At 46.0% G+C, this 24791-nt stretch overlaps 1 protein-coding gene across 1 annotated transcript in view; it reads left to right on the top strand.

Annotated features, from left to right (window-relative positions):
• LOC114028538 (immunoglobulin superfamily member 21) overlaps window positions 1-24791 on the top strand; it is a 161730-nt gene that overhangs the window by 125934 nt on the left and 11005 nt on the right. Inside the window, exons 3-4 of the mRNA XM_027842808.1 lie at window positions 1718-1833; window positions 5457-5928. Of these exons, the coding sequence (XP_027698609.1) occupies window positions 1718-1833; window positions 5457-5928 (588 nt within the window). The remainder of the gene's footprint in view (window positions 1-1717; window positions 1834-5456; window positions 5929-24791) is intronic.

Below are 24791 nucleotides of genomic sequence, written 5' to 3'. Positions count from 1 at the left end.
ATTGTCATTGTTATCATCACTGGCCTGCAGTGGAATGGACACCTACCACCCACTCAATGGGTCTTTCTCTATATTACCAGGATCTACACCTAAATTCAGGCTTGAATCAAGTAGGATTTCAACAAGTGAAGGAGAATTCTCCATTGGTTGGGGAATCTAAGGCCTCCTGGCTCTGGGCCCCTCCCCCCATTTGTCTCCCAGGTATCGCCTCCTATTTCCATTGTCATCATCACATTGACATGATCAACCAAGATGGCAAAGGGATCACAGGGTCATAATTTAGAGCTAGAAGGGACTTCAAGCCACCTAAGCCCACCTGGCCCATCCTTCCCTTTGTTTGTTTATAGTTGAGCAAACAGAAGATACAGAAGTTCTCAGTTACAGCCCACATGAGGACCCACCAAATGAACCGGGGGTGTTGAGTTTAGAGAAGACTGGAAGGGGCATGAGAGGAGAAAGATGATAGATCTTTTCAATTATCTGGGCAACTATCCATGAGGATAAAGGATTAACCTTGTTTTCCTTGGGCCAATGGTAGAATCGGGAGTAATGGGTAGAAGTTGCAAAAATGCTTGTTGAAAATAAAGTCATAGGATTGGAGCACAGAATTCTCTGCTTAATCAATGTTTATTTAATATTGACTATTTGATGACTCACTCAACAAATTTTTTTCCCATAGGCATGTACTTCCTTTATGGAGCCCTGTGCTTCCTTTTAAAAATAGAGTTGGATTAAACTGCTCCCTGTCTTAGTAGGGAGATAGGAAATAAACATGGATTTAAGGCAGGACAATACAGAGGGAAGAGGACCGACTTTGGAGTCTGAGGACCTGGGTTCAGATCCTACCTGTGTCATTTACAACCTGTGACCTAGGGCAAGCTATTTAACCTCTTTCAGCTTCAGGTGTCTCGTCTGTGAAACAAGGGGACTGCTGAGGTCCTCGCCCTAAATATTATTCAGTCATTTCAGTTTTGTCTGACTCTCTGTGACCCTTTTTGAATTTTCTTAGCAGAGATACTGCAATAGTTTATCATTTCCTTTTCCAGCTCATTTTATAGGTGAGGAAACTGAGGTAAACAAGGTTAAGTGACTTGCCCAGGGTCACACAGCTAAGAAGTGTCTGAGACAGGATTTGCACTCAGGCCTTCCTGACTTCCAGGCCTGGTACTCTATCCACTATGTCACCTAGCTGCCCTGCTCTAAATCTGTAATCCTCCTATTGGCACAAGTTTCCAGAGGGTAGCTGCATAGACTTAGGGGAATTGTAGCCCAAAGGGACAATATGGATTCCTCCTGCACGGAGGGAAAGGATTACAAGCTCTGGGTGATGAGAGAGATTTCCCACCTCACCTCCAAATGAGGAGAAACCATAAGGTCCCTTTGGGCTCCAATTCCCCTAAGTCTATGCAGCCACTCTCTGGAGCCTGGTTACACTATGATCCCATAGATGACTATGGACCTCTCCAAGGTCCAGTCCCAAGATCCTAGAACATTTAACATCACATAGCAAGTTCACGGAGGAGGTAAAAAGTAAAGTGTTACATGAACCTTGGGTGGGACGCTCCTTACTGACTCTCCCAGAAGGCTTTCTGGTGGGGCTCTGGGTGGGAATTGAACAGGGAAGGCTGACTCAGTGACTGTCCAGGGGTGAAATAGAAGCTCCTGAAATTGGCATAAGCTCTCTCTAAACATCTACCTGCATCTGCCTCCCTGCCAGCTCCTCCCACTTCCATCGCTGTCGTGGCTGCTGACACACCTGCCCCATTTAGCCGCTACCAGGCTCAGAACTTCACCCTGGTCTGCATTGTGTCAGGAGGGAAGCCGGCCCCTGTGGTGAGTATCCCAAGGGCCCCAGCACCCCACCTTTCTCTCCTTTGGTCTGCTCATATATGGGCATCCCAATCCCTGGGCATTGCAAATGAAGGTTCAAATGGGAGATGGGGATGGACCAAGAAGGACAACCTGGATGCCAACCAGGCTGAAATCAGAGTCTAAGTTACTGAGTCTGAAGGACAGCTCTGTTATTCCCTACCTGTATGACCTTGGAAAAATCGCCTACCCTCTTTGACGCTCGGTTTCCTAATCAACAGAACAAAAGAGTAAGATGGGATCATTTCTAAAATCCTTTCCAATTCTTGAGCCTCTGGTTTGATGAGCCATCCGAGATATATTTTGGTCCTACCTGCCCACTGTCCTGAGCCATCCTTCCCTCTAGCCCTCCCAGCTTCCTTCTCATGCGGTCTCCCAGGGCTAAAAGAACACAGACTCTGTCCAGATCCTGAGGCTCAGAAAAAAAAATTTGAAAAAAGAAAAAAAGAAAAGAAGAGGGAAAGTAATTATAATCTAACTGATTTCTTTTAGGGTCACCCTAATATCCTTGAAGCCTTGACAATTTTTCCAAATACTCATTGTCATGGCTATTTTAAGGGACAATTTGAGTGTGGTTGGCAGAGTGGGTGGTTGAAAGGGGCTCATCTGGGGTGATTTGGGAGAAGAAGACAGAGTAGAGAGGCAGGCAGGAGACAGGAAGAAATTTGACTCGGAACTTTCTCCCTGTGCTTCTTTTCCTCTGGCTACAGAGTTAAAAACAGTAAGGTATTATGGAAAGGGCACTGGATTTGGAACCATGCCCTGGATTCAAGGCCTCTCTCTGATATTTGCTTCCTAAGTGACTTTAGGTCATTTCCTCAGACCTGAGTCTTCGTCTGTAAAATCAGGAGGTTGGATTAAATTGCTTCCAAGGCCCTTTCCAGTTCTAGAGCTATGAGCCTACGACCTGCCTTTAAATTCCACAGTGTACTATTTATTACCTTTGGAAGCTTGGGCAAGTCACACCCCCTTTGGGTGCCCCAGAAGAGATAGACTCTAAGGTCTTATCCATCTCTTAATCCTCTGGTAATTCCCAAAGGATCTGGCCTGTGGGCTTTGTCACAGGAAGCACAAGCACCCCTTGATTTAAAGTTCTATGGGACCCTGCATCAACTCCCCCAGAAACCCACATTCCCTCCCCAGATACAATAGAAAGAACCGGATAAAAGGTCTGTGGGAGCTCCTAGACCCCAGAGAAGACTGGGGTACAAAAGGAGCCCCAACTCCCACTCCCCCCACTCTATTCCTCCTATTTCCCCCACCACCACCCTCCAACCCCTAACATCAGCAGATGGTGACAAAGGGCTGGCAGAAGATGCCTGCTGCCCTCTGGGGGTGTCCTGGTAGGTGCCCTACAGGATGCCGCTGGCTCATGTCTGATGTCCTCCCTCCCCGCCTCATTCCCACTGCTGCTGCCAACAGTGCCTCAGGGCCCTTGAAACCTTTCAGCAGGCCAGGCCTCTAAGGTTTCACACAATCAGATATTCCCCCTTTTAAAAAAAATGTTTCTCAGCCCCCCATATTCTGCCACCTCCTTGCATCTGCCTGGGATGTTGGAAGCTCAGAGGAATCCTTTGATATAAATTACAATCCGGCTTTTGAAGCACTTTTCAAAAAACCCAAAGCAGCCCTTTATGTGGAAACGACATTCATTTTTGGAGGCTTTAAACCCTGACAGATTGGCCTCTCCTGTATTTGATTCCACCCCACCCCCAGCAACACACACACAGACACCTCCCCCTCTCTAATTCTGCCTTCTCTCATTCCCATTGTCTCCTTCTCTCTTTCTTCCTCTCTTTCCTCTCCTACCTTCCCTCTCCTGGGACCCAGCTTCCCTCAGAGATGCTTCCCACATGTACACCACCCCCCTCCTTCCCATCGATTTATTTATTCGATTTATTATAGAGACACCAGTTTCCCACAGGCCTCTGAGCGCATGTACCAAAATATAAAAACAACAAATTGAATTAAATTCCGCAGCTCAAAACTTGAATCCCCCATTAGAAGAGAAAACTAGAGGACAATTTTCTCTCTCCAGAGCTGCACACCTATCTCCCTACCACACAAGCACACCTGTTCAGACTTTAGGCACACACACACACACACCCCCCCCCACACACACACACCTACACACACACACACACACACACACACACACAATTTTCTCCCATTTCTTCTTCCAATATCCTCCTCATTTCCCCTCCATATTTACCTTCTCAATGGCTCCCATTCCCCTGTTTAAAAATCAAGTCCCTTGCCAAGAAGCCATCAAGGTGTTCAAGTGAGGGTCACCTCCGATGCAGGGGGCTTTGGCTATATCCAGGGTCCTAGGCCAGGCACTATGAGGCAAAGCCTCCTTTGGAAGAATGCATGATCCGTGCCTCCAGAAAGCACCCTCATCTGTTAGTCCCTGCGTCCGGGAAATACCCAGTCTAATAGGGAAGACACAGTTGGTTTCTAGTCCCGGGAAGCCAGCTTCCAACTTGATGAAGGAGAGTTATAAGGATCATGGGGGTCATAAGAAAGCCTGGATTTAGAACTGGAAAGGGCCTCAGAAGTCAGCTAGTCTAACCTCTTTTTATAGATGAAGAACCTGAAAACCATGGAAGGTCACACAAGTAGTACACTTCTGAAGTGAGATTTAAACCCAGGTCCTATAACTCTTGAGTTCCTACCCTCAGGGAGCTTCCATTCTGATGGGGAAGCTGCAGTTCCTGCCCTCGGGGAGCCAGCCCCCCAGCTCCAAGAAAGAAAGAGTCCCTGCCTTCAGAAAGCTCCACACTTAATAGGCAAGACACAGCCCCTGACCTCAGAGATGGGGCCCCCAGCTTGATGGAGATGTCACAGACCCTAGACTGAGGTTGCTACTAGAGAGACATGGCGCCCACCCCTTAGACAGCTCCCGGCCTAAAGGAGGAAGCAAGAGAAATACCCAACCCAAAGAGACATTTAAAAATGATTCATCTGTAGCTATAATTGTACACCTCCCATTAAACAACCTCCAGATAGGAAAAGCAGGTTTTATGCAACAGATGAATTGGAAGACAGTTCCTCCCATTAGAAACAGACTCACTCTGGGAGTCCTTTAATTAGTCACACACTCCCCACCCCCAGTGCATTCAAGATAGTATTTGATATACAAAAATATGAGTTCTGTGTATTTTTTCTACAACTTATTTACAGGATAAAACTCTAGCTTCCTCTTCTGGGCCAAGACTGGGAAACAAGAGCATGAATAACCCAAAACAGCAATGAATCCAAATATCATTTGGGTTGACCTTTGGCCTGGTGATTTGTTTGGAGCAGAGAAAACAGATGATACTCGAGGTTACTGATTATGGTGGAGAAGGTAGCTTAGGATGGTACCTTTGCCACAGAGAAGTCAGACAATAAATGCCCCAAAAGTGGAAAATTAAGAGTTGAAGATATATATGGACACATACAAGGGTAGGAGTCTGCGTGGAGGGAATAGGATGGACAAGGGCATTCTCAGGAGGCTTCTTGGAATGGGGAAGTCTTGAGCAGCATCATTCAGAGCCAACGGCTAGAGGTAAACAAGAGTTCACCCCTTTTCCCTCCTATTTCAGGTTTACTTCAAGCGAGATGGAGAGCCCATAGAAGCTGTGTCCCTGTCAGAACCCGCAGTGGGGACAGCCGCCCTCCAGGATGGCCGGGCATTTCGTAGCCTGCTGCACCGTGACCTGGATGATACTAAGATGCAGAAATCCCTCTCCCTGCTGGATGCCGAGGGCAGGGGTGGGCATCCCTACACTGAGGGGCCCTCCCGGGGCCTGACCCCAGACCCAAGCCTCATCCTCCAACCTACAACTGAGAACATCCCGGAGACTGTGGTGAGCCGGGAGTTCCCCCGCTGGGTCCACAGTGCAGAGCCTGTCTATTTCCTGCGTCATAGCCGCGCCCCGGGCAGTGACGGCACTGTGGAGGTGCGTGCCCTGCTCACCTGGACCCTCAACCCTCAGGTGGACAATGAGGCCCTCTTCAGCTGTGAGGTCAAGCACCCGGCTCTCTCCATGCCCATGCAGGCTGAGGTCACACTTGGTAAGGCCATGTCCGGGAACAGGGCTCTCAGACCTTTCAGATTTGAGACACAGTGCAGGGGGATAGAGAGTGGAGTAAAGATCAGATTACCAGGGTAGGGTCATGAACATGGTGGGAAAGATCTGAGGCAAGAAAATGCAGAAATACGAAAGTGAGATCAGGATCACGGAGTCTAGAGCCAGTTCTGCTGAGCCAGGCTGGGAACGCTGAAGGCAGCTCTACTGAGCCTAGGGCAGATCCTTATTTTCTAAAACAAAGCCAAGAACACTGGAGGTGACCCAAGGGTTTCTTCTAGGACAAGTACTAGAGCACTTGGTCTCTCAGAGAGAAGAGTGAAGGTAGGGAGGATCAGAGGAGGGGGACCTTACTCACTGTAAGCATTTGGACAAGTCCTTCCTGAGCTCTCAGGCTCTCCTTCCTCATATGGGAAATGAGTGGATTGTACTAGATACCTCCAAATCCTCCCTCTAGCTCTGACAGTCTGTATTCTAAGAACCCTCCTAGCTCTGACATCCTGTTTTCTAAGGTCCCTCCCAGCTCTGACATTCTGTATTCTAAGAGTACTCCCAGCTCTGACATCCTGTGTTCTAAGGTCCTTCCCAGCTCTGACATTCTGTGTTCTAAGGGCCCTCCCAGCTCTGATAGTCTGTGTTCTAAGGGCTCTCCCAGCTCTAACATTCTGTGTCCAAAGGGCCCTCCCAGCTCTGACACTCTGTACTCTAAGGGACCTCCAAGCTCTGACTTTCTGCGTTCTAAGGTATCTTCTAACTCTGGCATTGTATGTTCTAAGGTCCTTCCCAGCTCTGATATTTTATGATTTTTCTTGGTTTTCAGGAAGCCTCTGGGAGTAGAACAGAAATATTCTAAGGTAGGGGATATATCCTCAAAAAGGTCAAGATCTAGTCCTGACACAGGGCATTTTGCCTCAACTAGAAGGAAACAGCATCTACCCCTTTTCCTGTGACCCTTCACACATACACAAACACACACACAAACACCTGACCCCACACTTATTCTTAGTTAGCTGTGGCCTGAGGAAGATTCTAATTAATGGAATTCAATTCAGCAATTCAAATCAACAAGCTTTTATTAAGGCTTTAACCAAAGCCCTGTGACAGGCAGCAAATTCGAGGGAAGGAGTAATGAGTAATTGGAGGCAGAGATTTGAAGATGAGTTAGACATGGTCACTGCCCTTTGTAAGCCTGCAAAGTAATCTATTTATGGATACATGTGTGTATATGTACACATGCCCATGCGTGTGGGCATGTATGAACATACTTATATGTGTGTGTATATAATATGTATTATATATGTGTAATATTTGATCCTCACAACTGTGGGAGATAGGTGTTTTTATCATCCCCATTTTATAGGAGAGAAAACTAAGTTAGTCTTGCCCAGGGTGCCCTAACTAATAAGTATCTGAGGCCATATTTGAACTCAAGCTTTCCCGAGTCTAGGTCCAGCGCTCTACCTACTTTGAAATCTACCTGCCTCAATACAAGACAGTATATACCCTGTACCATAGGATAAGTACTAACATGATTCTTTGGGGAATGCTCAGAAGAAGGAGAGAGAGCTGCCAGTTGGGAGCAAGGAGGGCTTTCAGGAGGAGGTAGCTTTTGAAATGAGCCTGATAAATTCATTTCCTCTAAGACGTTAATCAGCTCATCAGAACAAGAGATCACATTTCTATAGAGCATTAAGACTTAGGAAGCAGTTGCTCACAGATTGTTGTAGGAGAGGGAGCACTAGACTTTGAGGCAGAGAAAATGGGTTCAGACTCAAGCAGATACCAGTTATGTGACTTTGGGCAAGTCACTTTCCTGTCTCTGGACCTCAGTTTTCCCATCTGTAAAATGAGTGGCTGTCACTAGTTGATCTCAAAGACAAGATCTGAAATTAAAGGATCTCCATTCAAATAATAGCTCTGCCTTTGTGACTTAGACAAGTCCCTTAATATCTCTGAGCCTCGGTTTCGTTATCTTCATGACTGTTGAAGTTACTTCCAGCTCTGAGCCTCTGGTCCTGTGATCCTATGGTCACTAAGGTCTCTTCCATCCATAAATCCTCAATAGCCAGCGATGTAGAGAGTGAAAGTATAATTTTTCCCATCTTACTGATGAAGAAACTGAGGCCAACAATGAAGCATTGCTTTGAGGATAATCCATACGGTGTTGCCATAGCAATAAAGAACACAATTCTTTGGTTCTCTAACGGTAATATTTTAGGCAACATAATGGGTGAGTTTAAGGATTTAGGGGTAGGTGAACACCCCAAAACATACCCTAGAGACAGATACTGTCACGTAAAGCCAACCTTGTCCTGAAAGACAGTGGTTTCCTCCTCAGCTTTGGTTAGAGTTTCACCCCCAACAGAACCCTCCCCTTCCAGACCTCAGCCTTTTAGAGTCTGAGTTTGATTCTTAGCAGATTGGCTGATGATACCAAGAGGAACGGCAAGCACATGGAATGAGAGGGGCAAGATCTGGGCAAGCCCAGAGCATTGGACTGAAATGAATAAGATGGAATTTAATTCTAATAGAGATAAATGTGAAATCTTCTAGTTGGACCAAAAGAATGATGTTGCAAAAAAAAAAAAAAAAAAAAACCAGGATGGTGAAGGCAATGGTTAGACGGTTTCTTTTCAGGAAAAAGATCTGGGAGCCTGAATGGATTACAATCTCAATTACAATCTCAGTCAAAAAAGGCTAATGTGATCTTGGGCCACATTAAGAAGAGAGACAGAGTTTCCAGGAATAAGGAAGCAATAATGTTGCAATCATGATCAGACCATGGTGCTCCATTCTAGGCATCATCATTGAGGAAGGACATTGATAAAATGGAGAATACCCACAGGAGGGCTATCAAGAGGGTAAAGGGCCTTGAGACCATGCCATATGTGAATGGGTTGAAGGATCTGGGGATGTTTAGCTTAGGGTGGGAAGGGGGGAGTAGGGAGGGGACATGATGTCTGAAGGGCTACCATGTGGAAGAGGACCTGAGACACGTATTGTGTGGCCCCAGGGATCAGAACCAGGGTCAAAGCCTGGAAAATAGAGGCAAAGAGGGCAATTTAGGCTGGCTGTCAGGAAAAACCTTCTAACAATCAGTGCTGTCTCAAAGTGGCATGGATTGACTGGAGAGGTGCTGGTTATAATGAGATTCCTTTCAAGTATGGGTTTATCCATATGGCTGCTGAGGTCCTTTCCAACTCTGAAACTCCATGACTCTGTAATTCAGTAATATATGTGGTAATGACCATACTGTAAGTTGGAAAGGTAAGGATAACATTTTTGTTTTATTTTGTTTTGTTTTTCAAAAAAACTTCCATTCTTCCAGGAAAATGCTACCCCCATCCCCATTGAAGGAGATGAACACCAGCTAGGGGCTCACCACAGAATGCAGCACTTCAGAAGCCTAAATTTACTTAGCTAAGGAGGCCCAACCCAACCCAAGCAACATCACAGTTTTAGAGGTCAGAGGATTCTTAGGGGCCATCTGGTCCATTCTCTTCATTTTATAGATGACTAAACTGAGACCCAGAGAGAAAAGATTTGCACAATGTCACAGAAGAAATAAAGGACAGAACTAGGATTTGAACCCAGATCCTCTGACTCCATACACCATGCTGCTTCCTATTCGGGCTTCATTAGGTCCTGAGTGTATGGTGTCCCAGCAGTGTCCTAGCCATTACCCCTCTAGTCATGTCCTCTCATCCTAGTATCATTAGAGCTAGAAGGAACCTTAACACCCAGAATTCCAGGACTAGGAAGTATCTGGAAGGTCATTTAGTCAAGAGGCTCTCACAGATAACTTGTTCTTTCTAATATTTTGACAACTCTATTTCATATAATTGGCTTCCTTTTAATTCCACATATTTTTGTTTATGCATTTAAAGCCATTATTCTGAGAAGGGGCTCATAGGCTTTGCCAGACTGCAAGGAGATCCAGGATACAAAAAAGGGTTAAGAACACCCAATTCAGGCTAGTACTCTCATTTTACAGGAGAAGAACCTTAGGCTGAAAAAGCAGAAACCACCTACCAAACACACCTAGGCAGGTCATAAATAATAGAGCCTTGAGCCATACCTAGCTCTCCCAACTTTAAATCCAGCGTTCCTTCCTCAATAGCACCACAATCATGGCCTGTTCCATTGGCTAGTCCCACTTACCTCTCTGGCTTCTTCCATCCCTCTGATTCTTTCTCTTTTCTTTTATACTTCCAATTACTTGAACAGAAAGCCAGCCAGCCACCATTTCTGCCTAATGAAGCATTTCCTCAGCTCTGGGTCCAAGAATAAAGGAAAGCCAATTCCCTTTTTTGTGAGATATTTGCTGTGTGCAGGATCAGTTCCTCTCCTATCTGACTCCTCAAAAAAGAAAGGAGAGAGATGGCAGACAGGTACTTCAGAGGGATTTGTGGTGAGTGGAGCCTCAGGATGTCTCCTCCTAGCAGCTCTGAACCTCAGGCTCTGAATCACTGACTTTTTCCAATGCTTAGCCTATGACCTTCCATTGGACCTTTGTGTGAGTAGCTGCCAATCCTGGACCTTATTCCAGACTCCCTGGCTAACAACCACTGCCTTATATAAATATAATATATTTAACAAGCACTGCCTTGCTGTCCTTTTCCAGGGGCTTAGGAAAGAAAAGAGGGTAACCACAGGCAGGCTCCACACATGGAGGGAGGTCACCCAGGAATATTGGGGAGAAAGAGGGATATTGTTTGGGTTTGTGGAAAAAGCACTGGTTGAGGGTCATGGGGCAGAGGAAAAAGGTCTGACCTTAGAATTACGGGACCTGAATTTGAATTTCAGCTCAGTCATTTTCTAGCTGTGAGACTTTGGGCAAATCACTTGATGAGTTTCTTTATTTATAAAGTGAGGAAGTTGGATGAAATGTACTTTCAAGTCCTTTCCAGCTCTCAATTTATGCTCCTGTGATCTTAGAAGCAATAGTTATGGGTTAGGGTCCCAGAAATGACATGTCCCCTCATTGGATCTCAGTTTACTTATCTGTAAACAGGGAACATAATGTCTGACTCACTTCTTTAACATAGATATCAAGAGGCTCAAATGATACATGTGCGAGGACTTTGCAAAGTATAAATGGCGGGTAGGTAGCAGAGATACAGTAAATTTCTGCTGCTTATTAATTCAGCTCATCATAGTTATTCCATCTGATTCAACAAATACTTAGTAAGTAAGCACCTGCTATGTGTAAGGCAGAGAGACTGCATGTTGTAGTGGATAAAGAGCTGACCCAGGAATCCAGCAGACCTAGGTTTGAGTCTTAACAGTGATATACACTGACTGTGTAACTATGGGCAAGTCACTTAATTTCTCAGTAGAGAAAATTTTTAGGTGAAGAGCAAGTACTGATTAGCATTCCTTAATAGAGGGAATTTCTTCATCATGAAATCCTATACCAATGGAATCACAGGTTCAGTCCGTAGGTTAGGCACCATATTTGGTGCTTAGGAAGCAGTCCTTGCCATTGAGGTGCTTACATTCAATGGGAGAGGGAGGGAAGGTTTAATTCCACACATTGGAAGAAAGATGTGGAAGAAGAGAAATATGACTGAAGGGATCCAAGAAAGCTTCTCTGAAGGCAGGAAAACGTGAGCTGAGCTTTGGAGGAAGATCAGCATTTGGAGAGCGTCTTTCTAGGCTAGGCTGGTGAGATGCAGAGAGGGCACTAAATTAGCTCCAGAAGGGTCCAGTGGTGTGGTTTCTATGGAAAGGCAGGGCAATGTCACAGGGTTACAGAATCTCAGAGTTGAGAGGGACCTCAGAGGCCACCTAACCCAACCCCTACCCAACAAGTCATCATTCTTCAGCCTTGGCTGGATTGTTGTTGTTGTCCATTCTCTAAGAGGACCAATGACATCAGGAGGGCGATGTCTCAACTTGCAAGGGGATTGGAAGACCTTTCCTGAAGGCATTGCCTCCTGAGGGAAGCCCACTCCACTTTAGACTAACTACGTTAGAAAGTTTTTCCTTAAGAACTTGAGTTTGTCTTTGGGTGGCTCCCACCTTTTGCCTCTGGTTCTGCTCTCTGGGGCCAAGCCGAATATGTCTAATCCCTCTTCCATTGGCTGTGCCTTCAAATATTTAAAGAAGTAATTATATCCCCTGCCCCCCACCTCATCCCCCCTCCTCCTTTAAAAGGCTTCTCTAGGCCAACCATCCCTAGTTCCTTCCAATGATTCTCACATGACAGAAGCTCAAGGCCCTTCATTATCCTGGTTGCCCTCCTAGGATGCTCCCCAACTTATCAAATGCCCTCCTACAAGGTCCTTCAGTAACTGAACAAAATATTCCAACTATGATCTGCTCAGGGCAGAGACAAAATTCTCACCTTCCAATCCTACACCCTATGTAGCTAGAGGCATTGAGGTAATACAGTAGCTAGAGTACTGGGCCTGGAGGCAGAAGGACCTGAGTTCAAATCAAGTAGCTATGCAACCCTGGGTAAATCACTTACCTTTTGTCTGCCTCAGTTTCCTCAGCTGTAATATAGGAATAATAATAGTACCTACCTTCCAGGGTTGTTGTGGGGATCAAATGAGATATTTGTAAAGCACTTAGCACACAGTAGATGCTTATTAACTGCCCCTTTTTAATAGAGGCTGAGTTGGCCTAAGCTTCCTTGGCTGCCACATGAAACTGTTGACTGATATTGATCTTACAGGCTACTAAAACCCCAAGTCTTTTTTATACCAACTTCTTTGTAGCAATATTCGGCCCATCCTGGACTCGTAAAGTTGATTTTTTTAAACCCAAATACAAAGCTTTACCCTATTAAATTTCATCTTATTAGATTCAGCCCAACATTCTAGCCTGTCAAGATCTTTCTGGATCCTGACAGTCATCCTGAGCACTAACTATCCCTCCCAGCTTTGTATCATCTGCAAATTTTAGAAGCATTTATAAACAGTGGGGAAAATGCTAGATTTTGGAGCCAGAGAACCTCAGTTTCAGTCTTGACTCTGCTGCCTGTGACCTCTATGACCCTGATATTTCCTCATCTTTAAAATGAGAAGTTGGATAATTACAGCTTCTAATCTCTTTCTAACTCTAGGACTCTATCATCCTTTGCCTTCATCCAAATTGCTGATAAAAAATGACCAAGCACAGATCCCTGGGGCATTCCCAAGATTTTCACCCAGCAAGTGGTTCATCCTTATGGGTGATAATCAGTCACATGATAGAATTTTCCATTGTTGGTTCCTCCACCTTCTGAAAGATGGAATGGCCATCAAGGTGAATCAAGAAGTGTTTTGCTGCTCTTCTTGTAGCAAAGAGAGATAGCTTTCGTGGGTACCTGGATAACTGACATCCCCCTTCACAACTATATCATGCCCCAGGGTCAGCGTTGTGAGCTGTCAACTGACCCCCTCACCCATGACCCCTTTTTCTCCAAGAGTTCTGCAACTACAATATCACTTCTGTTCCTACATCCATTGACTTTACCAAAAATACTCTCCACCATGCTTCTCCAGTCTGGTTTTTTATTATCTCACATGAGTATTTCCTCCTAATAGACAATGCTAGTCTACTAAGCTTTGAACAGTCCTGCTCATTTAAGTTCCAAAGGAAAGATATGCCTTATTCTAATGTTCAGAACCATAATCCATCCAAGAGTCCCATACCACAAAATATCAATGGTACTCATGAATTTGGTTTTTCCTCCTTACGCTCCCTCATATCCTTAGCTGGCACACTTCTTTTTTTTTTTTTTTGCTGGCACACTTCTGAATTGACATCTGAGGCCACAGATTTAATTGTTAGCTCCTTCATTGGATTAGGTCTCTTAGGAATTTGGGGGCATTTCCCTTTAGTCTTTCTTCCTACATTGTAGTTTTTCTCTGGGATACCTAGTTTGGTAGATATATGTAGGCAGTATCATCCTTCCACACACCACCTCCTCCCAGATCTTTTCAATTTAAAGCCCTTTTTTTCAGATTTACAGGACTCCAGACAAAACTCACAAGCTCTTGTTAGGTAGCCTCTGTCCCTGACCAAGAGCCTTTCATTGCTATATCTGAAGTTGTGACCCATCAATTCAAAACCCATTCTCAGTCACCATCATCTTAACTAATTGCTCACTTCCATCATATTGTGGGCTTCTTGAGAGTGGGGGCCATCTTTTGCCTCTTTTTGTATCCCCAGTGCTTAGTTTGGTGCTTGAAACATAGTAGGTGCTTAATAAATATTGATTGATTGATTCCGAAATCTGCCTTTCTCTTCTAAATAATTTTCCTTCTATCAGGAGCAATGATGAAAACACCACCTTTGCCCCTAAGATATTCAGTTTCTTACCCAAGACTTCATAATATTTAGCAATGCTTTATAGATTTCTTCGAGCAGCATCATTGAATTTCTAGCAAGAGAACATAGTTAGCCAATTTACAAGCCTTGGGTCCTGGTTACACATCCCTAGGAAAACAGCAGACCTCTCTAGTTATCATAGACATAATGAGATGACTCGTTCAGTCCCATTCAACAGAGAATCACCAACCATCACTACTCATTTCTTCTTCCTCTGAACATGATGGATAGTCTCATCTCTGCTGGCACCAGTGGATTCATGTTATTCCCTGGAGGTCAAGCAGCTGCTTCCTTATTTGAAGGACCTCACTTCTCTTCAAGAAATTCCTTATAGCTGTTTCTCATCTCCGTGTATTCCATGGTTCCCTTTCTTCTCTTTGGGACCTGGACATCTCAGCTTGACCAGTGCAGTTTCTTCTAACTAGAATGTCTTCCCCCTCTGTGTAAAGGTCCAGTTCAGTGGTCAGTTTCTCTTAAACTTTCTCCACTCATGACCCATTCAGCACCTCTTAAACACGACCCCTGTGGGGTCATGAACCACAGTTTAAGAAGTGCTGCAAAGCATCACCAAACCTCAGAGATACAAAGAATCTCAGCAGATCTATCACCGTCAAGGAATGCCCTCTATGGCATCCCTAGTTAGTACTCATCTCACCTTCACTCCAATGTCAGGGAAACCCCATCTTCCCTGGGAAGACTCGTCTATGAAGTCCTACCTGTTTCCTGCTTCAGATCCAGTTGAAAGTGATCTCTCCTCCCTCAAAATTTCAACATCCCTTAGTGGGTACTTCTCAGGTACCTCTGGCCATTTTCTGTCATTCATCATGGCTATTTGCGTCCTTGCCATGCCCATTTCAGTCAGACAGGATGGCAGAGCCAGAGATGGGGCAAACAACATATTGTGATAGAAAGATGCTTGTCTTGGAGTCAGGAGATTTAATCAGAGAAGCAACATAGTAGATTTGGAATAGGGAAGACCTGAGTTTGAATCCTGTCTCATATACACTAACTATGACTCTGAAAAAGTCACTTAATCTGTCTGGGCCTCAGTTTCCTCATCTGCAAAGTGAGAGGATTAGACTCAGTGACCTCCAAGACCCTTTTCCAACTCTAAATCTATGATTCTATGATCTGTATCTGAATCTGGTCTAGCACTTACTAGCTGTGTGACCTTGGGCAAGTCACTTAATCCTCAATTTCCTTATCTGCAAAATGGGGATATAATCCTTGGTCTCTCTATCTTACTGGTTGTGCGGAAAGATCTTTTCAAACCTTATAATCTCTGAGATGTCTGAGCAGCTGTTACGATTCCTCATCTGTTTTCCTCCCCCGTCTCACCCCAGCTTATAGTTCATACTAGTCATCCAGTAAATCCAACTCTCATTCCGAGTGGGTGCAAGAATTTAAATTTGGAAGAATTCAAGCACTGGGTGAAATGGGTAACTTTTAGGATCATAGATTCAGAGGCAGAAGTGACCTTAGAGGTCATGGAGCCCAGCTCCCTTCCCAAGGAGGAATAGAAGGACCATTTCTCTGCTGACTCGAGATTTATAAAGCACTTTGCACGCAGGGCTGGGATTCTTCTCCCTATTTAACAGACGAGGAAACTAAGGCAAAGAAAAACAACCCATCCAAGACCACACAGCTCAGAAACAGTGGAGCTAGGCCTGGAACCCAGGTGTCCAGACTCTATGATCAAAGCTCTTCCCCCTGGACTACACAGTTAGGGAGAGAGAGCCCAAGGGGGTGGGAACCCGAGATCCAGCGGACTCAGCCTTTTAAATGAGTACGCCCTCTACCTCATAATAAAGCACTTTCACCTCTCTGTGCTCCTTCCCATTCTCATAACACTTGTTATAGGCAAGAAGGGGAAAAGATTGTTTTCTCCTTTGTCTAAATGAGGAAACTGAGGCCTGGAGCAGAGAAGTCACATGTCCAAGTTTGTCCATTGAATTAAGGCCGGAGATGGGGCCAGGCCTTCAGATCTCCTAACTCAGCTTGGGGGGCTTTTTTGGCTCAAAATTTTCACCCATGCGGGGCACCCTCAGTGTAGGAATTCCCTCCGTCAAGTTATGCACCAGGAACTTGATGGTAACATAGTCCTAGAGAGTGGCCACAAGGGCACCCAAAAGTTAAATAACTTGTCTCCAGTCACACAGCTGCTTTATGTCCAAGGGGGGATTCGAACCCAGATCTTGCTCACCCATGGTCTACCCTCCATCTTCTCTGACCTGCTGCCTCTCAATATAATCCAGTAGGAAAGAAGAGGACTCAGGGGATGAAGGCTCAAATCTTGGATGACTTGTATGGAAATGGGACAGAGAGGGTCAGTGAGTGAGTGTGGGGAGCAATGGGGAGGGAACGAAGGAAGGGAGAACATTCCCTGAGAAGGGAAATGGTCTGGCTAGAGACAGGGACCTCGGGCCAGGGGTTTTCCCTCTCTTGGTCCCAGTTCTCTCATCTATAAAATGAGGGAGTAGGGAGAAATAAAATGGAGAACACGCTTAAATTACCTAGATCAGGGTTGTTGTGGGGAAAGCCTTTAGAACATGGAATGTCAGAGCTAGAGGGACCTTAGAACAGAGAATATCAGAGCTGGGAGGATCCTTAGAATATAGGATATTGGAACTGGAAGGGACCTTAAAACATGGAATATAAGAGCTAGGGAGGCCCTTAGAACACAGAATGTCAGAGCTGGGAGAAGCCTTAGAACACAGGATGTCACAGCTGGGAGGACCTTTAGAGCACAGTGTCAGACCTGGAAGGCCCCTTAGAAGATGGAATGTTAGCTCTACAAGAAAATTAGGGATGATCCAGTCGGCCCCCCACACACAGGTGAGGAAGCTGAAACTCAGAGCGGTAGAGGGACAGGTGGTCCAAGCAGTAAGGAGCAGAGCCAGGAGTGGCAGGCAGGTGCCTGATGCCCCGCTCCCGGTCCCCAGGTGCTCTCCGCTGCACCCTGTTGGGGGATCTCTCTTCCAGAGCTGTCAGAGCCTTGGGGGGTGGGGGAGAAGGTGAGAATCGAGGGAAGGGAAGCTGCCAAGACCGAGGCTCCAAGAGCTGCTGATGGACTTGATGAAGCGGTGACGGCAGCTGGATCAGGCTGCGGAGGCGACATCTTGATGAGAAGGCTCAGGAGGGAGGGAGGGAGGGAGCCAGCTGAGCCATCTGCTGCTAAGGCGGCTGGCGGCAGCTGCTCGGAGCCCAGCCCAGACATGGGAAGGGTCTGCAGGCCCCGGCTGCCCCCTGCTGGCCCCGCATCCCAAGGTGTCAGCCAGCCTGCAGGGGGGAGGGGGAGCAGCCCCACTCTATGGGCAAGGATGCTTTGCCCCTCCAACTGGAAAGAGCCAAGGGGCTGCCAATCTCTTCCTTATCTCCCTCCCCTGCACCCAGAACTTTGGTCAGAAGGTACAACCAGGCCTCCCGGAGCACCGAGGGCCAACGGCCCAAATGACATCCATGTATATGTGTGTGTTGGTAAGGGCCGGGGGATCGCCCCTGAGAAGCCAAGAATTTAAGAATAACTCACACAGACAAAAGATTATAACTGTCTGATAAATGTAGAAAGTGCTTTCCATCACAATGAACCAGTAAGGTATGGAAGGCTAGGATTATGTCCCCTGTTTTACTGCTGAGAAACCTGAGGCCCAGGAAAGGGAAGTCAGACTCTGCATTTGAACCCAGGACTCTCCTGCCTCCGATTCCAGCAAGCCTTCCTCGACATCATGACCCCTCTCATTTCCCTAAAAGTAAATCCCTTGCATAGCACTCAGAGGAATCTGTGATGTCACTGATTTGGAAATCCCCTCCAAGATACAGATCGCAGCCCATCTCTGCCTGCCCCTCCTAAATGACTCTTGTCTGTGACCTCCCCTAAGTTCCCCGGGTGGGGTCCACCCAATCTGCCAGGAGCCTTCCCTGGAATACCATGGAACCCTCTAGCTGCCTACCCAGCCTCCCTCCCTCTCATTTTTGTCTAGCCCATCTCTTCCTATCACACTGATGACATTCTTTACTGGACCTCTTCAGAGCTCCTCATTGCTTAAAGCATAGCTATAGTCTAGTCCAACCTCCTTGTTTTATAGATGAGGAAAGTGACTTTTCCAAGGTCACATAAAGAATAGGTGTCAGAGGGGCAGCTAGGTGGCACAGTGGATAGAGCACTGGCCCTGGATTCAGAAGGACCTGAGTTCAAATCTGGCCTCAGGCACATAACATTCACTAGCTCTGTGATTCTGGGCAAGTCACTTAACCCCAATTGCCTCACACACACAAAAAAAAGAAAGAATAGGTGTCAGAGACAGAATTTGAACAAGAACTTTGACTCCAGAAACAGTGCTATTTCCACTGCAGCTTGCCCCTACCTGCCCTCTGTCTGATACTCATTGTCAATTCTACGGAAATCACAGTCTCCATAGAACACCACCACACAACTCTCATATAGTAATGATAATAAGCAGCTCTTCTTGGAATCAGGAAGACCTGGGTCCAAGGTCTTCGTGTGACACACTCTTGCTCTGTGATTATGGGCAAGACACATAACCACTCAGTGTCCCCGTCTGCATCCACAAAGGGAGTTTCCACACTGGGAATTAGCACTGTGTCTGGCACATAGTAAGCACTTAAAAATATTTGTTGATAAACGTATTGGTTCCTCATCCTGAGGAAATCACAAATCTGGATACAGACAAATAATAATAACCCCCATCTCAAATACAGAATGATGTTCTAAGTAATAATATATTCAGTAATCACCATCATAAGGATAATGATAATAATGACATTTACATAGCACTTTCGTGTTGGCAAAGTGCCCTCCCCACCCTGCCTCCTTGGATTCTTAATCACTCCATAAAGTAAGTGGCACACATATTTGGAACCTCATTTTTTAACAAATGAGGAAATTGGGGCTCATCGAGATGAGGTGACTTGCCCGTGGTAGTACAGCTAGTGAAGGTAGAAGGCAGGATTCAAACCCAGGTCTCTCCTCATTCCAAGTGTAAGATCCTTTACACCAAAGATTTAGTGTTCATAAAGCACCTTCCTCATAACGCCATCCCTTCCCCTCCTCCCCCACCATGAAGTAAGGAGCCTGAGTTTCACTGGCACAAGGATTATTGCCATTTTATAGATGAGGTGCCTCCCCACCCCAGACCTTTAAAAAATGGGCCTCTTTCTTGTTTCTCCAGCACTTAGCACAGTTCTTAGCACACAGTTGGTGCTTAATAAATGCTTGTTGACCGACTGAAAAATAAAATAGAAGACAGGCCTTTGTTTCCAGGAGAAACTTGGAAATATTAAAAGCACGGCACAATTGTCCAAAGCAGACCATATTCTCCTCCTTGTATTCCATTCTGGGTACAGTTCATTATCCATCCATCACTTATCTACATCCAAATTTGTTGTTCTTGTTCAGTCATATCTGACTCTTTGTGAGCCTATTTGAGTTTTTTTTGGCAGAGATACTGGAGTGGTTTGCCATTTCCTTCTCCAGCTCATTTCGCAAATGAGGAAACTGAGGCAAACAAGGTGAAGTGACTTGCCCATGGTCACACGGCTAGTAAGTGTCTGAGCTCATATTTGAACTCTTGAAGATGAATCTTCCTGTCTCCAGGCTCAGTGCTCTATGCACTACGGCGCCACCTAGCAGCCCAATCTCCATCCAAAATATATGCCGTAATCAATCCAACTGTTATCATAATTGGGGGCAATGGGCCTTTTCCATCTTCTTGGTTTTTCCTGTGTGGACAGGCTGAACTCTCTTGAATTATTATAGATCTTGTTTTGGAAGCTCTGCCATATTCCAGCACTGATAGATTCAGCACACTCTACGAAGATGAGCCTGCAAGAAGGAGAAAGGCTGACTTCTCTAACAGTTAATCAACAAATATTTATTAAGTGCCTACTCTATGCATATGCCAGGGATTGTGCTCAATGCTGGGGATGAAATAAAGGCCAAAATATTCTTATTGCCCATAAGGAACTCACATTCTAATGAGGAGGGCAACATGCAAATAACTAGTACATACTAGATACAGAGGGCAGCTAGATGGTGAAGTGAATAGAGTGCCAAGCCTAGAGTCAGGAAGATCTGAATTCAAATCTGGCCTCAGGGCAAGTCACTTAACCCTGTTTGCCTCAGTTTCTTCATCTGCCAAATGAGCTGGAGAAGGAAATGGCAAACCACCCTAGTATCTTTGCCAAAAAAAAAAAATGGGTCACAAAGTCAGACACGACTGAAAAATGACTGAACAACAATAACAACACTAGATATAGAGCGAGTCAGTAGAGAGAAGGTAATCGTCTCACAGGGAAAGACACCAGTAGCTAGAGGAAGCAGGAATGGACTTGAACAGAAGGTGAGAGTGGAGATGAATCTTGAAGGAGGTCAAGGAAGCTCAGAAGCTCAGAGGCAATGTGGCATAGTAGACAGAGTGCTAGGCTTGGAGTCAGGAAGACCTGGGCTCGAATCATTCCTCAGACACTCATTAGCCGTATGACCCTGGGCAAATCCCTTCAGCTCTCTAGGCCTCAGTTTCCTCTCTGGAAAATGATGGAATTGAACTCAGTGAACTCTGAGGTCCTTTCTAGATCTCCAAGCCTATGACAGTTGACTGAAAGGGGCAGGGAATACAAGGCCCCATTATGCTTATTGTTTATTAACTAGGGGGAAAAAAACTCCAAAGTTTTTGATTCACTAAAAGCAAAATGCTGCCTTCGGGGCTCTCCTCCCACAAATATGTCAGAATCATGCAGGCTTCCTTGGAAGATGTAACAACAGAGATCGCTTTGTTTGACGACCCTCTGATTATTAATATCAATCGAGGCATAAAGCAGAAAGATGTATGCTTGTCATTCTCGGGCAGACTGGCCAGCTCCGCGGCTGAGCGGGATTCCCTCTAGGGCTGAGGTCCTCCAGATGCTCCTGTTTGCAGAGATAACAAAGCTGGAGCTAGAATGGAGACCTTCTCCTCCCAGGGCTGTTGTGAAGGAAGAGCTTTGTAAACCTTAAAGAGTTTGAAAAATGGCACATTATTAATTAGGAGTCCCTCGCCTGATCTCTCCCACCACACACACAGCTATCCCCACTCCTCTCTCACCCCCAAGCAATGATCAAATATTTGTGGAGACAGATGGCTTGGGGTGGGGCAGGAGAAACCCTCGAGCATCCTAGGATATAACCCAAATCCATGGGCCTCACTTCACAACCTGTAATGTCTGACCATTGGACTAACCAGTCCGTAAAGCTTAGTTCTAGAGATTTCTCCAAGGCCTCATCATTCATCGCTTGGGTCTGTCTCCTCCCTAGAGAAGAATATCTAAAGGCATTTTACTTTGCCAAACCAAAACACTTTTTTTCAATTATTCAACAAATAATGAGCACAATGGGATCTTGCATTCTCTCTACCTTTCAGTCACCTGATGTGGCCTCCTGGGGAATTTTGTCTGAGAAAATTGGCCTGTTCCCTTTTCATATCCTCATTTTGATGCCGACTGCATCAAGCCTCTGAAACTGTATGACCTTGGGCAAGTCACTTAATGTTTGGAGACTTCAGTTTCCTTATTGGTAAAATGATGGTGTGGATTGTTGTTCAGTTATTTTTAGTCGTGTCCAACTCTTCGTGACCCCATTTGGGGTTTTCTTGGCAAAGATACTGAAGTGGTTTACCATTTCCTTCTCCAGCTCATTTTACAGATAAGGAAACTGAGGCAAACAGGGTTAAGTGATTTGTCCAGGACCACACGCAGCTAGTAAGTGTCTGAGGCTGGATTTGAACTCAGGTCTTCCTGACTCTGGGCTCAGCACTCTATCTACCACATCACCCAGCTGCCCAGGGTATAGAATAAATGACCTCTAAGATCCCTCCCAGCTCTGAGTCGGAGGTCCAATGAACACGTCAGAGCCTCCATCAGGTCCCAAACTATCCACACAGGAAAGCTCTGGTGGATGGAGAGCTGGGAGCCACGTCTATTCCCACCCTTTGCCCTCTCTTCCCTGCCAGGCCCTTCCCTTCTCAGGGGACACTGCACACCCCTTTACTCACACACACACATTTACACATATGTGCATGTACACACATACGCACATACACATGCACATACATACATACATCGGTCCTGTTCCCAGCCCCACGGTGGCAGCTGGCCCTGACCAGCATAGCAGAGATTACAATTCAGGAGTCATAGCCCAGGAAGCCGGGGTTCTTTCAGAAAATCCCAGGAAGCCAAGAGTACCTATGTGCTTTCTGCAGGAAGCAGTGTGAGACTATCCCTACCCCTACCCAGCCTCTTCCCCGCCCCCCCCAGGAAGCTTCCTCAGCACAGCCTGAACAAATGGCCTGGCAAATCCTGCAACCAGCAGAATATCTGAGAATAGCTGGATGCCATCCCCCTCCACAGCTCGTAGAACATCAGCTCTAAAATGGGCTTCAGAACATACAGTGTCAGAGACGGGATGGGCCTTAGAATATAGAATGTCAGAATTTGGAAGGACCATGAATATCAGAGCTGGGAGAGGCCTTAAAACATAGAATGTCAGAGCTGGGAGGGACCTTAGAACATAGAATGCCAGAGCTGGGAGGATCCTTAGAGCACAGGATGTCAGAGCTGGGAGGGCCCTTAGAACACAGGATGTCAGAGCTGAATGGGCCTTAGAACACAGAATGTCAGAACTGGGGGAACCTTTAGAACACTGAATGTCAGAACTGGGAGGGCCCTTAGAACATAGAACTCCAGAGCTGGGAGGGGCCTTAGAACACAGAATGTCAGAGCTGAAGGAGGCCTTAGAACATAGAATATCAGGGCTAGGAGGGCCCATAGAACACATAATGTCAGAGCTGGGAGGGCCCTTAGAATATAGAATGTCAGAGCTGGGAAGGACCTTAGAACACAAAAGATCAGACTAGGTGGAGAATCAGAACATAAATTGTCAGAGTTCCAATAGGCCTCAGAAACTATCAGGCCATCACCTGCCCATTGAAGAGCAGCATCTGAAGCTCAGAAAGGTTGCCTGGGTCTCCCAAGGTTTCACGGTGAGGAACAGAAACAAGACCAGACCCAGTTTTCCTTCCTCCCGGGTCAGTACTAGCTCCACAGTTCCTTGCCTCCAAGCCCGCTTCAGATCTGCAAATCCGTCTGAGGTAATGGCAACATCTTTCTCCTCTGTGCCCACCTCTCCTTCCTCACCACCCACTTCCATCACAAACACACACATGCTGTAGACACATCTTCTCCCTCCAACGCCTTCCTTCCTCTCTCTATAGAAACTCAGATGTCTTACTCATGGTTTTAATTAATCGTCTCTGGTCTCGTTCTCTCTAAATTAAATTGGCCATGCCCAGGAGGCCACCAAACTCTGCATTGTTTCTCCAGTTCCCTCTGCCTGTCCTGGGTCTGCTTAATGGAATCCCATCTCAGGAGAAGCAGACTCCAGGTAGCAATGAATAGTGGGAAATCAGGCCTGCCTGGCTCCCTTCCACTGTACCCCAGGCCCAAGATTTTTGGAACATAGTATGTCTTTACTGGCTGTCTTTTACAGACACAAGAGTGGGGAACCTGCAGCCTTGAGGCCACATGTCTAGGTCCTTGGATTCGGCCTTTTGACTGAGTCCAAGTTTTACAAAACAAATCCTTTTATTAAGGGGATAAGTTCTGTGAAGTTTGGATTCAAAGGGCCGCACTTTAGGACCTTGAGGACTACATGTGGCCTCGAGGCTGCAGGTTCCCCTCCCCTGGAGAGTGTCTGAGGAAGCCATGGGTTTCCCATGGAACATCTTGGGCATCTTAGCTCCAAAGGCAGAATGTGAGGAAGAGGAGGACATTGTGCCCAGTCAGAAGTACCCAGAACCACTGCAGTGATGCTCCATGGGCAAGCATGTGATCCGGTGAGGCGAAAATCAGACAGTGTGGTCCAGTGGAAGCGGCTCCTCCTGGCTCTGCCAGGGATTTACTGTGTGCTGTTCAGCAAATGACTTTCCCTCTCCAGACTTCAGCTTCCTAATCTGTCAAATGAGAGATGAGCTGCATTCTTTCTACGGTTCTTTTGAATTTTAACATTCTGTGTTCTAACCTTGGTTCTCAATAGTTAATCAACCAATAAGCATTCATTAAGAACTTGCTGCATGCAAGACACTATGCCAGAGATGCAAGTCCTTGCCCTCAAGAAGCTTCTATTCTAGTAAGGGATGAAGGTGTGAGGACATATAAATCAGAGCATACAAAATAAATATAGGGTGGATGGAAGGTAGCTTTAAAAGGAAAGTTTGACATGGATGGCTGGGGGCACCAGGAAAGGCCACCTCCATGAGGTGGATCTTGAGTCAAGTCCTAAAGGCTCTGACATCCTGTGCTCTAGGCCCCTTTCAGCTCTGATATTCTGTGCTATAAGGACCCTCCCAGCTCTGACATCCTGTGCTCTAAGGGCCCTCCCAGTTCTGACATCCTGTGTTCTAAGGGCCTTCCCAGCTCTGACATCCTGTGTTCTAAGGGCCCTCCCAGCTCTGACATCCTGTGCTCTAAGGGCCCTCC

The sequence above is a fragment of the Vombatus ursinus genome, unplaced genomic scaffold, assembly GCF_900497805.2.
Source record: "Vombatus ursinus unplaced genomic scaffold, bare-nosed wombat genome assembly UNPS02014884.1, whole genome shotgun sequence".
In the NCBI taxonomy this organism is placed as follows: domain Eukaryota; kingdom Metazoa; phylum Chordata; class Mammalia; order Diprotodontia; family Vombatidae; genus Vombatus; species Vombatus ursinus.
The sequence above is the reverse complement of the archived record's forward strand: the minus strand, read 5'-3'. Positions and strand labels throughout refer to the sequence as shown.